This window comes from Acomys russatus, chromosome 2 (assembly GCF_903995435.1).
Source record: "Acomys russatus chromosome 2, mAcoRus1.1, whole genome shotgun sequence".
Taxonomy (NCBI): domain Eukaryota; kingdom Metazoa; phylum Chordata; class Mammalia; order Rodentia; family Muridae; genus Acomys; species Acomys russatus.
The window spans coordinates 96,958,557-96,976,021 of record NC_067138.1 but is presented as its reverse complement, the minus strand read 5'-3'; the positions used below and the strand labels follow the sequence as shown (position 1 = coordinate 96,976,021).

Genomic DNA, 17,465 nt, shown 5'->3' with positions numbered 1-17,465 from the left:
TAGTTGAAGACACAAAAATAAAACTCTGTTTGATTATGCTTTATAACTGGTAAAAACCTAAACCCGAGTGTGACTCTATTGTTAAGCAGTGTGCGTTACTGCCATGGGCTTTTGTGTCACCCTCATCTCTTTTCTACGCACAGCAGTGGAAAACAGTTCTTTGACAGTGTTTTATGGAAATGCTGTTTTGAGATTTGTCTTAGCGCCCTTTTAACACGACTTGGAATTAAATAATGTGAATTTAAGTTTCTCTATTAAGCATGGTATGGATGTTCACACCTGTCAAACCAAGCACCTACAAGGCTGAGGCAGGAGGATTGCCCTAAGTCTGAGGCTAGCCAGGACCATATAGTAAGTTCCAGGCCAGCTTGAACCAGAGTGAAGTCCTATTTCAAAAGCCAAACCAAACAATGGCAAAGGCAAGCAAGCAAACAAAAGAAAGGACATTGATGGGAGGGCAACTGATCGCAGTGTGCTTTCAGTTTTTACATAATCACTAAATATAAGCCCTTTATTCTAAATATATTTCAGGATAACTTAAAACACCTCACCCACACATGTCTGAAATGTACAAAGCACTGAATGTCACTGCATGAGTAAATGACTCTGGAAAGCTATGACAGACTCAGTTACTCTAAACTTAATTATGTAGGTCTTTCTTGACATACATATACATGTAGAGGTGAGTAATATTTATAACGCCACTACCTTAATTTTTAGACTCTTAAGAATGTCATGCATGCTAAAAAGTACTTATTTACTACTGAGAACCACTTTTAAAGGTAAAATTATATGGTTTATATAGTGTAATAGGATTAAGGAGTTTGTCCCAAGTTCACAGGGTCTGTAATGAATTGAACCTGGCTTTGAACCCAGGTTCACTGGTTGGAGAATTGTCACCTTCGCCACTGTGACACTCCCTGCCATATATGCAAACCTTGAGCCTCCTGCCTGGTTCTGCTTGCTTTATCACTCACTGAGAATGCGTAAATTCTTACGCTTGCCCTATAGCCCATAGCAAGCGGCTCTTTCACAAAGAGAGCACTTTAGTCACATGGTCCAGAGCAAAGTGACTGCTGACTGGCTTCCTGCTACAGAAATAAAGCCATGAAATCCTCAATATAGAAGTGGGCCAAGTGCCGGATTGTGTAGCTTCCTTAGATGATTGCAAGTCGGTCTAAAGAATGTTCATGTGTTCACAGCACTGGATTCAGACATACTGTGGTGGCTGTGGGATCACACATACAGCAGTCCCAAGACTAGATTGTTGCCTGTTACTCTGATTACTTCCAATCTTCCTCTTTTTTTATTTTGTATTTAGAAGTCTTCATACTAAGTAGCTAGGTATAGCGAGAAAGAAGTATACATGAATATTTTCTCTTTGCTACTGCCCCAGATTCCTTTGTGTAGGACAGGACACTGTAATGTGACTTTCAAATAAGCCCTTGGAACAGCATCTGTATTTCCACTTGTTAGTGAGCAAACTGATTGAATAAGGGTAGGAGTATTAAATATAAGCCCTCTTGGGACAAGGGTAAAAGTTACCAAGAACTTCATAAATTAATATAAAGCCTGGCCCATGTTTTCTTATTTTGTTTTGTCTCCTAGAAAGTTCTTAAGTCCTAGAAAGTAATAAAGATCTGCAGGCATAAACTGAAAAAAAAAAGTTTGATGCTTTAGTTTTTAAGACATTAGTTTTGAGATGATTAAAGGTAGTTAGAACTAGGTAACATGACCATGCAGAAGTGATCATCCTATGCTAGTCCCACAAGTTAATACCAGTTTTATTAATGGTGTAGAGTATAGGCTGTGTTGCAAAATGTCCGTTCATGCAGAGTTGGCCAGTCCTGAAGAGATCCCAGGTAACCCAAAGGGAGTACGAATGGAATCCCTTAAGGGACCTACAGCTTATACAGATTGGACAAAGCAGGTAGAAATCTAGATGAGGTGATGGACTGTGCCACAAATGCTGTGGTCCAGTTTGTGGCTGTTGACTGAGGTGATCAATGACGTATTAGATAGGCTTTATTTGTTACATATTTTTGTTTGTATTGATCACATGCTAGACGTTGGCTAAACATTGAAGATCAGCAATGAGCAAAACTTGAAGTATTGATTATAAACTAATGTAGGCTTTTTGTCTTCCATCTAGTACAATTTGGGATACTTTCATTAACAGACCTTTTCAGGTGTCAGGGAGGCAGAAAGATTGTAAGAGCCAAAGGAGACAGACAACTCCAGGAACACTGTTCTCCATGTACCATAGGGCTGATAGCACTTAAGAACTCACAGGTCGTAGAGACTGGGACAGCATGAACAGCACCCTTACAAGTTCAACTCAGACAAAATCCCAGCATGGAGAAAGGGAAGTAAGGACAAGTTCCGCCCCTCACCAAGGAACTACCCGTGATTGATACCTTCTGGGAGTGAGAACATCAGTTTTATACAGTGATTGACGCTGGGCATAATAGCCACACACCAGAGCAGGCTCAGTAGCATTGGCTGATACAAAAAGGACTTCGTGTTTATATTTGTGAGCTTTTTTTTTTTTTTTTTTTTTTTTGGTTTTAGTTTGATGGGTTTTGTTTGCTTGCTTTGTTGGGCGAAGGAGAGAGGACATGAACTTGGGTGAGTAGGGAGGAGGCAAGAATATGATGAAAATGCATTGTATAAAGATTTTTTAAGGAGACTTTGAAAGAATATTAGCAGATAAAGTCAGTGCAAAACTGTGGATGAGACGACAGTGGACGAAGAGGGTTGTGACACATTACTGTATTTAAATCTCCAGGAGATTTTGTGCGAGTAGGATTGACACATATTATGAAAGATTCACTGGTAACAACTACATGTTTTTAAGTGGATACCACCATCTCCGAAGATTGTGAAGGATGGAAAACAAATCATAAAAATGTATCTGATGACTTCAAATTACGTAAACTTGTCATGATTGCTCCCAAGTCTTTTTGTTTCTTGGTTGGCTCCACTGAGGACAACCTACTTCCACCAGTGTTCCATGGTGTGTGTACCGCTGGTTTGGTTTAGACCTCACAGATAGCCTAGGAGCAGATCTTCTCTCCTCTTCATACACAGAAATGTCTTTTCCCTTCTGTCTGAACCCCAGTGTGCAAACAGCGCCCACTTGTATTTAGGGCATTATTTGCTCTCTGCCCCTAATGGAGCATCATCAAGGTTTTGGAAGGAGCGAGTATACTGGTGTGCTTAACCTTATTCCCTTTTTCAGGTTTCCTATGCTCGCCCAAGTTCAGCTTCTATCAGAGATGCAAACTTATATGTCAGTGGGCTTCCAAAAACAATGATCCAGAAGGAGTTGGAGCAGCTGTTTTCACAGTATGGGCGCATCATTACTTCTCGCATTCTTGTCGACCAGGTCACTGGTAAGTAGGCAGTGGGTCTGGACAGCCTTGTGCTTCCTGACGGTCAGATTGTCAAATATTCTGTCTTCTCACACAGCAGTCTTGCCTCTAGAACACATCAAAGGTATATGTGGGCCAGAAAATGCAATTTTCTGCTGGAATTGTTCATAAATATGCATGGACAGAAATAGATTGTGGAGTGGAGTGAGCGAGCTTGAGTCATTTCCACCCTGAAGGTGCAGGTTTGAAGCCTGTTTCATGGCTTGTAATAAATTTATAGATGCTATAATCTTCATTTTCAAGCCTCTGTGTGAAAAAAGCCCCTATCCTCCTCATAAACAATCTTATTTTTGTGAAAAGCAAAATTTACTGCAGCAGCATGCAGCTGGTTCTTGTGCAGGGATGACGCTGGATCCGGTAATTGCTGGGAAGGCTGTTTTCTGTGGCTCTGCTGTGCCATAGAGGCACATGTAAGAGGGTGAAATTCTGAGTGGTAGCAATTTGTTTTATGCCTAATGTAACTTTTGACCAAATGAAACGGGAATAAGATGTTCATTAGACCTTTGTAGGTAAGGAGCACTTCTGCCAACACTGTAGGCTAATGGAAAGCTGGTGATACAGGTTTGATTACCAAAATTTTTTTTTTTTAAGTAAAGTACACATACATTTTTTTTTTTTCTATTGTAAAAGCAATACTTGTCCTTTTTAAGACATTTTAAATGTAGAGAAACATGGAAAGGAGGAAGCAGAAAGCTACTGGGAGTGCCTTATTTCCAAGCCAGCCATACTGTGAGATGCTGTGTTACAGTATGTGAATTTTTATTCTAACAAAAGTCTAACCATAAAATCAGGCCACATTTTTAATATTCAAGTGGAGATCAGTTCATTTGTTGTGATTCTTGAGCAGAGCAGTCTGCTTTTCCAGTCTGTGTTAATTACATTCACAGGAAGTGCTTTGTTCATACACTTCTGGGTGGAAGCACTAGTGTGTTCACTTGCCTGGGAGAATGGCCTGTAGACAGTGCTGCAATGAGAAAGTCTGAGAGCGCATAAGACCATTGTACAGTCTAGCTACAGTAGCTATCCCATGATCCTCCTGATGCATTCTGCACACTGGTGTATTGCACACTGTTTGTTAATGGGGCTAAATAGAAATCACAATTTATTCTAAGTAACAGAAATACCTTTTTTTCATAGCATTGATTTTTTTTTTTTTCCTTTGTAAAGGATTTGTTCTGAATGAGAGTATGGTAGATTGAGAGTAGGTTTCATCTGTGAAATAGAAATTATGTCTCTTCCCTTTAATGGTGGCCCTTCCAGAGCGTGAAGGATAATGGGAATAGACTCTGTTTCCTGAGCGTGGCCCACACCTCTGGCATGTACAGCCTGCTGGAACTTCGCTAGAACTGTAAATCCTGGGGTCCTAACCCAAATGTTCTCAACCCTGAGGACAGACATTTTATTCCTCCCACCCCCACTGCCTGTATGGATGCCATTTTAAATATGTGCTTGCCTAAAAGACCAGCCAATAATTTTAGTATTTTTTCCTCTCTGTGTGCATGCCTTGGTGTTCGTTTTTTTCTCTACATTTCTTTCTTTCTTTCTTCTTTCTTTCTTTGTTACTTTCTTCTTTCCTTTTCTTTTTTTCTTTTTCTTTTATTGAAATTCAAGGTGTTGCTCTGCGACCAGGCTGACACCTCACACTTGTAGCAAACCCTCTGCTTCAGCCTGCCGAGTGGCAGAAGTGTGCTAGCTGGAATGTTAGTTCTTAATAGGATCTAGTCATAGACGAAAGGGGAAGGATGTATTTACAAACATTTCTTCTTCATACCAACAGCTTTTTAAGAAAAATGTACACTTTTCCTGAAGCAGAAGAAAGTCAAGATCAGCAGCTCTGGTGCTCAGTCATTGGGTGTTTTCCCTGTACGCTGCGTGTACTCAGCCATTGGGTGTTTTCCCTGTATGCTGCATGTAGCTTACGTAGAAAGGGAAAAGCGGCAGTGCGGGTTAGATGAAGCAAACATGGAGAAAATGCCCTGTCTACCTTAGAAAAACCCGAGCCATGTCCAGGCTTGGCTGTAAGGCAGACAGGACACCCACCACCAGCCCAGTTTCTTTTTGAGGTTCCTCTTAAGTCACGATGGTCTAGGTTTTCTTAGTAGCCTCTCCGTTTTTCATACCTACCAGTCCACAACTGGTCCTGTGAGAACCAAGTTCTTTGTCAAGAAGGTATTTCTCTATGGCTGCTTACCCTGTGGTGATGACCTGCCCACCTGCTTGGGTCAGCTACATGTGATAAGCTGAGATCCACACTGCTGTGTCTAGTAACCCTGGAAAGGCCTGGCTCACGCCCTCCTCTGTCGTTGTGTCGAAAGCAGACGGGGAATGGCTTTCCATGGTTAAGAAGAATGCTGGAGGTTCTGGGAAGCTTGCACCTCTACTGGATTAATTTTCAGTCTGTGCAACATTACTTCTGTGGCACAGTGAAAGAGAAGTGTAGGAGAGCTTCAGAGCATGGAGACTCTCTTCAGAGTCTGTTCTCTCGAGAGACCGTCATGCTCTAGATATGATTAAGATGAATGTATTACTGAGAGTTTCAGTTGAGCTATGTCTGATCTAGAGTGGTTTTAGCAAACGCCGGGAGAAGGGGCTGCTTGTATGGAAGCATGCTTTGGAAAGCAGAACTTGGGCACACAGTGTTACTACAGAGGCACAGAAGGCAGGAAGGGATACAGGGGAAGGCTCATGTACTTTGTACTTTATTGAGTTTTTGTTTGTTTGTTTTTTGACAAGCACATAATCAATAGTGAGACATCACATTTCGTGCATTTTTAAAAGGTGGAAAATTGAGATTCTAAATCAAATTGCTAAGGTAAATTTTCTTCCTGATGTGATTTTTGTTTTGTTTTTTTGGTGGCAAATGTTATATGTGGGTGAAAAGATGTTCACGAGAAGGAAAAATTAATTTATCCTTTCTTCTCTTCTTCCCCTTTCCTGCTCCCTCTTTCCCAAATCTTTACTTAAATCTACCTTAGGCATATCAAGGGGTGTAGGGTTTATTCGATTTGACAAGCGGATTGAGGCAGAAGAAGCTATCAAAGGCCTAAATGGCCAGAAACCTCCTGGTGCCACAGAGCCAATCACTGTAAAGTTTGCTAATAATCCAAGCCAAAAAACCAATCAGGCCATCCTTTCCCAGCTGTACCAGTCTCCAAACAGAAGGTACCCAGGACCGCTAGCTCAGCAGGCACAGCGTTTTAGGTAAGTCTGCTCTAGTTCTCGTGCCCAGCTCCTAAACTGGAGGAGAATGTGCAGGTTTACTGTCAAGTAATTGTATCAACAAGATCTCTGCTTTGAGTTTGTCGTTACCGTTGTTTTCTTTTCCTTTTTTCCCTTTAATGGGCACACAGAAAACGTATGTGGGGAAATAGCAACTTTTGCTATTACTGACGGTGAAGGCAATTAACCGTGAGAGCAGTTCTCCTCATGGACTGACTCTGCCTCCAAGAGACGTTTGGCAAAGTGTAGTCATTTGTGATGGCATAATTTGGGTGGAGACGTGACTCACATCTAGTGGGTAGAGTCCAGGGATGCTGTTAAGCATCCAGAGGCAAGCAGGATACACAGCAGCCACAGGTTACTGGTCTCTATGAGAAAACCAGACCTACAGAGTGAGGTCTGGTGAGCTGCTTTCTTTTTATTGCTCTTTTCTTGCAAAGAATTTATTTTAGTGTTTGAGCTGTCAAGTCGAGTTCTTTCGGTTAGCTCTGTTTTATAATACAGATATTGTTAAAGATATGTGACCTATGTGAATGCCCTAAGTGGGCCCTCCCTCCTTTTGTTGTGTTTCACAGTATAGAAGTTGACAAACTATAGCTGTAATGGCTCAGAAAGGAAATACATAGAATTTTCTGGGTCATGGTTTTTGCAACTGTGTCTCCTCTTCCTCCTTTCCCATCTCCTTGTCATCTCTCCTCTCTTCTGCTTTTTCTCCTCTTTCTTTTCAGCTCTTTAAAAATGTAAAAGCCATTAGCTGCTGTGCCATTCAGAAAGTATTAGCAATCTGGATTCTGTGTCGAGGTGGCACTTCACCAGCGCATTACCCAGAGAAGCCACTGTGTTACCGATGGGCACAGTTAACCCACGTTCTTGTTATCTAGTCCCTGAGTAAACATCCAGGCCAGGACGCATGCAAAGCACGCCTGTGCATGTGAAAAGAAGAGTGACTTGAGGTTCAGTTAGCAACAGAGAAGGTCTGGTTTCATTAGCAAGTCACCTAGTTCTTATTTCCCAGGATGTTGTAAATGCCATTTACCCACATGGTTTGGTATAGCCATATTTGCGTCTAACTCCTGAGCTAGTTTCTTATAAGTACATGTAAACCTTCATGCCTTCCTTCCTGAGACAAAACAGCTAATTAACAAAACACATCATTACAAACTTAATAAGCTAGAGGACTTACTTTACATGTTTAGTCCCAGTCACATCATTTTCTCTGTTTGGCATATTTGGGGGGAAAAAACAACTCCTTAAATATCTCTTTCTAAAACTACTTAAGTATGTTACTTAGGTATGAAAAGAAGTTTCTATTGAATAACTGCTTAAGTTGGCATTCGTGCTGGAGAGTGATGGCACTGCCAAAGGCCATGTTGACAAAGATGACCAGCTCCCTGGTTCACTAAGTTCAGCTGCTATAATTGTGGGAGAAAAAGCATTGAGAAGAACAAAGTGTGTGTCACCTTTGACCTTGGTGACAAATAGTGGCAGTTGAAAGAGAGGAAAGGCACACGAGCTACTTGATTATTTCTTTCTGCGGAAAGAAATCTCAGTGCTCTAGGCATACCCTTGCTCTGAGATCTTTCCTGGCTTTATTCACTTGTTGGTATCGTTAAATACAGTACAGTTGAACCGCAGTGAATTTTGGGTGTGTTTCCTTGTTGTCCTGTCCAGTTAGTTTTGGTTTGCTCTTGGAAAAAAGCTACACTGCCCTAGGTTGTTATTGTTGTTTGGTATTTTCTTCTTCCTTCTTCTTTCTTTCTTCCTTTCTTCCCTCCTCCTCCTCCTCCTCCTTCTTCCCTTCCTTTTTTTTTCCTCAGATGGTTTCTCTGTGTAGCCTTGACTGTCCTGGACTCACTTTGTAGACCAGGCTGGCCTCAAACTCACAGCAATCCACCTGCCTCTGCCTGCCGGGTGCTGGGATTAACGGTGTGCGCCACCACCACCTGGTTGGTGTTGGTGTTTTCATTAACGCTTTCTGTTTGGTGCTTTCTATTTATCAGAACAGTGCTCCTAGACTCTCAAGACTAGGCCAGAGGACCCAGAAACAGCACCTGATCTCTGGCCAGCACATATGTGGGCGGCATGTACTGGATGTTAGGTGCCACAGCAGCCTCACCAAATCTTCCTTTTCCTCTGTACATGCCCTGTGCCTTTTATTTTTCATGGGTAAAGTTTTCCAAGGTTGTCCTTGTGATTAATTTTAAAAATTTTATCTGGTGCCCATCCTACATTGCAAAAAGTCTTGTAATAATATGTTACAATACTTCTGAGATTTATTTATTTATCTATTGGTGGAGGGCTTAGACAAAAACATTGTGAAAGAAGAGAAGGCTGGGAAAACCCAGCATTAGTAAGTGAGGTAGGTTATGTGTATGGGTGTTTGAGCTTGGAGTGCCAGCTACTCTGGAGGCGGACACAGGCCGATCTCTTGAAATTATGGCCTGGATTGTGAAGTGTTAGTCTTACTGCACTGTTTGACATCACCTGGGTAGCTTCAGAGGAGTAGCTGCTACCAGGTTGACCAGTGAGGGCAAAACAAAGCAATTGGAAAATAGGCAAGATTTTTCTTTCCTCAGATTCGTAACTCTCCTCTCTCTCACCTCACTGCTCATCCCCAGCTCCACCACCCTTGTCTGTGTGCTAAAATGTGAACTCCAGAGTTTGCTGCTTCCCAGCATGAGTTTTAGAAAATTCATTGTGTATTTTATGTTATCGTGATACCTTGGCAGCTGAGAGAGACTGGAGAAGACAAGTTGTAATAATGGTGAAAGGACTTTCAGTATTCATGAAGATTAAAAAAAAGTAAAATTTTCTGTTGTAGGGATTAATTTTAAAAGTGGGCTTATGAGGTTTATGGGTCAATGTATTGATAATTAGAATTATTGAAACACAAACACTGCTAATCTGATGGGCTGGCTGAAGTGTTTACAGTTTTCAAAATAAGACAGACTGTTTATTTGGATGCATGATGTAATTGCAGTTTCTTAAGGATAGTCTTAGTACAGGATACCCAAATTAAACTGTAAACCAAGGTTTCTCATTCATCCTTGTGAGGCCGAGCTAACTGTATTGAGATCGAGCAGCGGCCTGTGCTTCTGCTTTTGTGGGTACCACAGCATCTTTGAAGAGCCTCTGCACGCAGCACTTGGCTTGAGTTTCATCCAGGCGTGTTGCTGGCTGCATTGGCTCGCTTTCATGCTGGAAGACACAGGAGTCAAGCCTCATGAGTGCCTTTCCTTATTCTTTGCCGTGACATGTGATTGGCTAAGGGAACATGCCATGACATGGGATTGGCTAAGGGAACATGCCGATGAGCTTTGGAGAGGCTTGATAATTCTTCCATGGTATCCAGAATTGCATTTTCTTATTTGTTGTCTTTTTCGCATATTATGTCTGATGTTAGTTGATTTTTTTTTTAATTTCTCTTTCAATATGGATCTTTCTCTAATCTACCAGCTGACTAGCTTGGAAATTCGGCAGGTTCCTTAGTTTTATGCTTTATTTGTAAACACTTTGCTTTTAAGTGAACATGCTGGGGCTCTTAGATGTTTCAGTAAAAATAGTACCTTGTAATAATTTGAATTACATAATTCTGCTGATAACTGTTGCTAAGTCTCTTTGTTGTGTACTTGTTGTATGTGCACATGGCTTGTGCTTCTATAGTCAGTGAACTTTAAATCCTGAATTCTAATCAAATACACAAAAATAAAATAAAAATGAGATATTACTCTATCATTAAATATACTAATGTTTAAATATAGTATAATTGATGATATACTGATATAGTTACTTAAAGTTATTTTAACACATAAGATCTTGCTTTAGGGGGATGGAGAGATGGCTCAGTGGTTAAGAGCACTTGGCTGCTCTCTCAGAGGACCCTGGTTCAAATCGTAGCACCCACATGACAGCCCACAACTATCTGTAACTCCAATATCTGACACATTCATACAGATATGTATAGGCAAAAAAAAAAAAAAAAAAAAAAAAAAAAACCCAATGCACATAAAATACAAATAATAAAATTTTAAAGCAATCTTGCTATAATTAAGAATCATGAAGTATTAGTATTCATCACTTTGAACTTTTTTACTTCATGGAAGAAATGTTGAATTGACCTGTGTCTAGCCTCTTGGCGTGGTTTCTGTGAGAAGTAGGGGAAAGAACTAGTTTATTTTTGTTGTTGTTGGTTTTTTGGGTTTTTTTTGGGGGGGTTGGTTTTTTTCCCATGTATTTTCCTCTCTGGATCATCCTCAGCCCAATTTCCCTTCTTCTTGGGGGATCCTTCTTTAAGTAAAGGATGTCTTATCTGAAGCTACTTTTTTTTTTTTTCTGCCTAGTCTTTCAGATCCACTTAATGTGTGATTTGTAAGTGGGATCATACACCAACTGAAGCTTGGGTAGGAATGACATCGGGCACCCTTTCCGGAAAGCTCAGACTTCCTCAGGGAAGCCTGTGATGCCCTAGAGAGTGACTGCAGACACTGCTGCAGTCCACATGTTAAATATGATTTAAGAACGTTCTGGGTTTAAGTAGAAATACACCTGCGATTGGCTCCCTAACATTTACTCCCGTGATATGGATGGAGCCCATCATCCACATGTCACTCAAGATTACCGCAGAAGCCTCTAGCCTGGGCTCCTCTTGAGTGTAGTGATGTTCATTTTTAGGTGCTCACATAGGAAGCTGCCCTCGAGCTGTGGGACATAGAGTGAAGGTAGGGCCGCTTTGTCAGGGGCACTGTGGCATCTCCTGTGACTGCACAGTTCATAATTTGCTATCTGCCACTGGACAAAGGCTGCTTGATGGCCATACGAAGTGTCCACCACCTTCTCTAAATCCAATGGGACACACAGATGTGTGGCAGTGAGAGCAAGGGAAACGGGATCTGCTCCCTGGAGTCAGTCAGCCAGCAGCCATGCCTGGGCTGCATCCTAGAGCGGTGTTCCACTCTTTTGCTGGTGGGGAGAAGAGAAAAGTAAGTGCAGAAAACTTGGTTGAAATCCTCCAGGACTGAATTTCCCCTAAGATTGGGAAAAGAATGAATGTCAGGGGGCGACCATATAAGACCCCACAGGCCGGGTGGTCTGAGGTCTACTTAGGGTCTTCAGAGACCTGATTGCAAAAGTCCCAGATGCCCTGAAGACTGTGGGATAGGGTGTAATTGGGAGCTCTCTCAGTGCTTGTAACTCACTCCCATGGCTGGTTTGGTTTCTATCCTTTCTTTAAAACACACATTATTCAGGAAATTCTATGTCTAAAGTTTGGTTGTTCTGCTAAGTGGGTGGAGGGTAAATGGAGCTTCTGAACCTCATCCTTAACCACTTTGAGCAGAGACTTCAGTATGTTCATGTGTCCCACAGGTACCATGTGTCAAGTGCATTCCCTATCTGTCATTCCAGCAAGTTGATGACATTTCCTGTACCAGATCACTTTGTGATTGGTGTTGCGAATCTGCACTCATTTTTCTCCGGTGTTTGTAACCTTGGTCTTTGTATAAAACGGCATGCATCTTTACTCACCTTCACTCTGTAGAACGCAGAGTCCCTGGCGTGCTGTACTGTTCACACCTGCTCTATGCTTTGCGTGTGCAAATATTCTCACCCAGTCAGCCTTCTGGGTAGTTTCCATCCTGCATTAAGTGATGGGTGATAATTTTGGTAACCTTTGCTTTTACATAATCATAAAGGTTTGTGTTATAAAACTGCAGTGCCCAGGCTAACGGTTGGTGCTAAGCGGTACATTTGAGAGAATTGTGGAACACAGCAGACCCAAATAGATGAAAGTCTAGTGTCACCATGATTTGTTCTCTTGTCTTACACTTTGCATTGCAGCAACTCATCCCTTGCCTTTCACTTTTTCAAAAACACATACATGCCCAGTGGAGGCTGAGATCAGGGACGTGCAGGGACAGCAATTTTTCTTTATTCATATCTGAAAGACCAGAAGATATACTTTGGCTTTTTTAAACTGAGAGGGGTTGCTTTTCTTGTGTGCTCTGCTTTGTGTTTGGGTTGGACACTAAAAGCTGATACCCACCCCGTCCACACCCCACTTAGCTTTCCACAGGCATTAGAAGACAAGGTAGTTGTGCCTCACTTCTAACCTGGGCCTGTCTTTGGAGATTTGGGAGCATTATGACAGTTATGTGGCTATATGGCTATGCATTGCAGATGTCTGCTCCTCGTGTGTAATTTATTGGTAAATTCTAGGAACTTGAGGCGCCCGTAATAGTCTTTCTTGACACTGTTAAAGCAGGGCAGCACAGATTCTCTAAAGCCAAGTTTCCCCATAAACAAAGTAATTGGGCATCTTTGTCATTCTGTATCTTTGATTTTACATGACCAAACTCCTCTGCAGTCGCTAGCCCTGAGGGCTGAGGTTAGCTGGCTAATCTTCGTGTGCTTCAGCAGCCTCAGGAGCCACCAGAATTGTCCACCATCGATGTGGGAGTCCGGAAAAGTGCTGCTCAGTTGCAGGCTCAATTTCAGAACTTCCCTCGTGGGAAGTCAGATGTCAGCTGTTCTAGCACCTTCACATTTTGTTTCTGGATGTTTCCTCAGATGACCACTGCTTTTTTTTCTTTGCTGCACTGAACGTGTAGAGATAGCCAGTGTTCTACAACAGTGGGTGTCCATTCTCTCAGGAATGGTAAAAGACCGACCCAGTGTTCTGAAACAGCTGGTTTTATTTTTTGCACAATTATCCCCATGGAAGGTGGCAGTAATGAGCCTAGCTTTCATGAACTTCAAGGGGGAAAATTAAACACTGAAGTTTGCTAAATGTGTGTTTTGCAGGTTGGACAATCTGCTCAACATGGCTTATGGAGTGAAGAGGTAATGACACAGGTTCATGACTCTCGTAGTCCCTCCCACAACTGACTGATTTCTTTGATTTGGGGAGCAATATTTCCACCCTCATCAATTTGTGTTTTTTTGTTTTTCTTCTTCTTCTTGTTTTTGCATGTGTAGCCCATCTTGAAGCTGCTTTTGAAGTGCATTTGACTTGTGGGATATTTTATTCCGCTGTGCGCCACCTAGTCTTTTAAAACGCCATTATTTATTTCAGATTGCATCGCGACATTATAGCATGTTTATGTTCCGTGTTGGTTATTCTCTCCTCCCCATCCTGTTTAACCCAAGAAGCCAGTTTGTGGATTTACTTGCCATTGTGTAAATCGTTATTCAGTGCAGCGGATAATGGTCATCTCATAACCTATCAGTGCCTGGGCTGTTTGTCTGTCACTGCAAGACACAAACAGAGCCTTGCTCGACACGTCAAGTAGCTGTATACATCTGTTGAGAAAGGGGAATTGCTAAAATGTGGCAAAGGGGGAAAGAACTCAAACCCATTGCTGTAACCAATCTGTATTCCTTTTGTGTGTGTGTGTCTGTCTGTTTCCTATTTTGTTTAGTAGGTTTTCACCAATGACGATTGATGGAATGACCAGTCTGGCTGGAATTAATATTCCCGGGCACCCTGGAACAGGCTGGTGCATATTTGTGTACAACCTGGCGCCTGATGCAGATGAGAGTATCCTGTGGCAAATGTTTGGGCCCTTTGGAGCTGTCACCAACGTGAAGGTCATCCGTGACTTTAACACCAATAAATGCAAAGGTTTTGGATTTGTGACTATGACAAACTATGATGAGGCTGCCATGGCGATAGCGAGCCTCAATGGATACCGTCTGGGAGACCGAGTGCTGCAGGTCTCCTTTAAGACAAACAAAACGCACAAAGCCTAAATGAGCTCTTGTCCTCAGTCCATTTATATATGAAAACTATACAACAAAAGCAAGTTAAGAGAAACTTTATACATTAGTAAATGTCTTTGTAAGTCAGTGTTGAGATGGGGATAAAATGACTACTTAGCATCCTAAGAAATATGTGAGATTTTTTATTGCTAGTATTTGAATTAAAACTTCTTAAATATCTTTTATGTTTGAATATGGACAAGAGGTACAGGGTTTTTACCTGTCACACTGCATTCTATTGCCTTCTTTGAAGAAGGTGGACCTTTTAAAGTGTTTCAGCTAAGGGAAGACATTTTTTTCTTTTTACATAACTGCCTTGAACCTGTGAGTAAATACTGAGGCTTGTGTTGTAACTCTTCAGTTGGTTGTGTCTTTCCCCACCTCCTTTCCTTTCCTTTTTTCTTTTTGTTGTTGGTTTTTTTTTTCCTTTTTGTTCTCTAATTAGCTTTGTGTTCAGTTTACATTTAAAGCATTGCTGTTATGTCTCAGAAAAGTATTTTGAAGTTTACATTTTTATTTATGAAGTTACAAACAGTATTTATTTTGTAATTCTGATTTGGGCTGGGGAAGGGGGGGCGACATTATAAACGCTTATTGTAAGAATACTGGAGAACTTTTCGTAAAGCAGTACCTTGCCAAAGAGATAAGAGCCTCTTTGATGTGGGTTTAAAAAAAAGCATCTATTTTTATAAAAAAGAAAATTTGGAGAAACTTTTTACTGGTCCTGGAACAAATATTTTGACTTGAATACTTTGAGAAATCTCTTCATATGACACCTAGTGAGCTTTTAAAATTTACCAGGAAATTTGCAACGGTTGGAAAATTTAGAAAGATTTATGATGTAGAAAACTACTTTTGAGATCTTTGTATGAGAGGAATTGAGTCAGTGAGGGAACACTGCTGGTTTCATTTTCGTAATCACCAGTGGGGCGTCTGCTCACCCTGGTTGTTATGTGATAGATGGCTCACATTGATTTGTGATTTTGAAACAAATAAAAAAAATTTACAAAAGAATATATAAGAGCAGGCAAGAAATTTAAATTACCAAGAGATGGGGGAAAATCCGTTCTTCCTAAAGAAATCCCTTCAGATAGAGCTCATGGTGTTTAGTGATGTACTTGCAGTATCGTTTGAAGAATTGTTTTGTCTTAAGGAAGATAAGATGTTGCACATGATTTGTACTGCAGCGAGTCAGCAAAGGCGATCTGAGTTGGGTATAGTTGAAGGTATTTTGAGAGTTACGTTTAAGGCTAACACCTGAGCTTTGTGTGATGTAAATAAGACCTTGTGTTTATGAACCTTTCAGCTAATTTTATTTCTCCCTTACATATCAAGTGACGTTCAGGTTTTGAATGTTTTGTATCAGTTTTTTCCTTTGTAAATGGCATTAACATTGTTACTTGAGGTCTTGCTTATTCACTTCTGTTGTCCTGAGGACTTGAATTTACAGTGCATCAGATTCGTTGCTAATTCTGTCTGTAGATAGTCTAGCTTCAGCTGTTTATGGTGATGCTACATTTTCGTTTATAAATATGTTTGTGGTAAAAAAAAAATGAGTATAACCATAGGTTTTGAACAAATTTCCTTACATTTTTCATACAAAAATCATAAATATCTGTATGCTATTGAAATTTAACTTTGTATGATGCTTAAACCACTATTTGGGGAAATAATAAAATAAGTCTTTACCATGTATGAAAGAAATTTTAAAAAATACAAAATATTTTCTGATTAGCATCTAGCTTATAATAAATTTTCAAAAAAGCTGAAGGCAACTCTTGCCTTCATCAGGATGCACTGAGAACTATATAGTTACGTCCTGCGTTTTGTATAAACTGAGATGCTCATATGCTTCCCCTTAGAACAGGCAATGTGCTATGCATAACATAGTTGTACATTATCTTTGCAGTTGCTTTGAGTTTTATTTTTTATTATTTAAAATTGTAGTTATAAAAATTTTCAGTATAGTACAGTACATATACTGTGAGGCGCGTGCTAAAGTGAATAAGGCGAGTTTTCATGCTGACCCACTCAATGCTGTTCAGAACTCAATTGGCTTAGCACTTTCTCATATCCTTAGGTGCATTTAGATTGTCAGAGTTAACCTGCGTTTAAAAAAATAAAATAAAATACATGTATATATTTAAAAAAAAAATAAGGTTTCCCTTGTGGGAAAACAGCAGCTACACGCTTCTTTCCTGTATTACTGTAGCAAACCAAGGCATTGATGAGAGGGCATGCAAATTGTGCTTCACTTTACAGTGCTTATCAGAGCACTTAATAAACTGTAAGGCTGGTATTTATTTGAAGTTGTACAGTATGACTTAATTCACATCTGTTGGAATAGAGAATATATTCTGTTGAGTATTTAGGAGGCTGTACGTGTTTTCTTTTGTGTTTGGATTCTCTGTGCTCTTTCATGTTCAGTACATCAATAAACAGAGTTGAAGGGAAAGAGCTGTGGCGTGTCTGTGAACACACGTGGGTTGATGGGGGCCTATGCTCAGACTAGTTTAAAAAAACACCTCACTCTCTATGATTAAAAGGAAGATTCTCAGAGATCTAGTCGAAAACTGTGTTGTCTAAAGGAATTCAGAAGACAAGTTAACTGAAGGGAGAGTGTGAAGAAAAAAGACCTTAAAAACAAAAACTGTGACTGAGTAATACTCTGGATTAGTCAGCTTTCCAGTGCGTTAGTAGGTGACTCTCCAGGACATGTACTTTCGTTGGTTGTAAAAATCTTGAGGGCTCAGTAGCTTTTATTCTGCCACTGATTTAACCTTCAGCCACTTGCACACATGCAGGGATTGACACCTGTTACTTGAGCCAGTGCAGGAGCACTTGAGGGACAGTAAGGCTGAGTCACCACAGCTGTTGGTGTGTGATACTTTCATTGCACAGTTGCTATCTCATTGACTTGGTACCTCACTTTCTGTTAACATGTGTACAACACACATGTGCAAATTGTGAACTGTGCCAGCTCTTCCTGTGCTCCATTTACACGTTTCATCACAACATATTCCCAGCAGATAAATAGGTAGAAAAACATTTCTTGCT

The 17,465-nt window shown here is 40.7% G+C and overlaps 1 protein-coding gene across 20 annotated transcripts in view; it reads left to right on the top strand.

Moving 5' to 3' along the window:
* The window catches only part of Elavl2 (ELAV like RNA binding protein 2), a 155,240-nt gene extending 138,383 nt beyond the window's left edge, over positions 1-16,857 (top strand). For 15 of the 20 annotated variants that reach the window (XM_051164158.1, XM_051164166.1, XM_051164139.1 and 12 more), the window contains 4 exons: positions 3,242-3,395; positions 6,410-6,635; positions 13,452-13,490; positions 14,069-16,857. In XM_051164158.1, the coding sequence (XP_051020115.1) occupies positions 3,242-3,395; positions 6,410-6,635; positions 13,452-13,490; positions 14,069-14,399 (750 nt within the window). In that variant the 3' untranslated portion in view covers positions 14,400-16,857. The remainder of the gene's footprint in view (positions 1-3,241; positions 3,396-6,409; positions 6,636-13,451; positions 13,491-14,068) is intronic. The other 5 variants (XM_051164082.1, XM_051164093.1, XM_051164087.1 and 2 more) reach the window with 5 other exon arrangements.
* Positions 16,858-17,465: the final 608 nt, after the last annotated feature.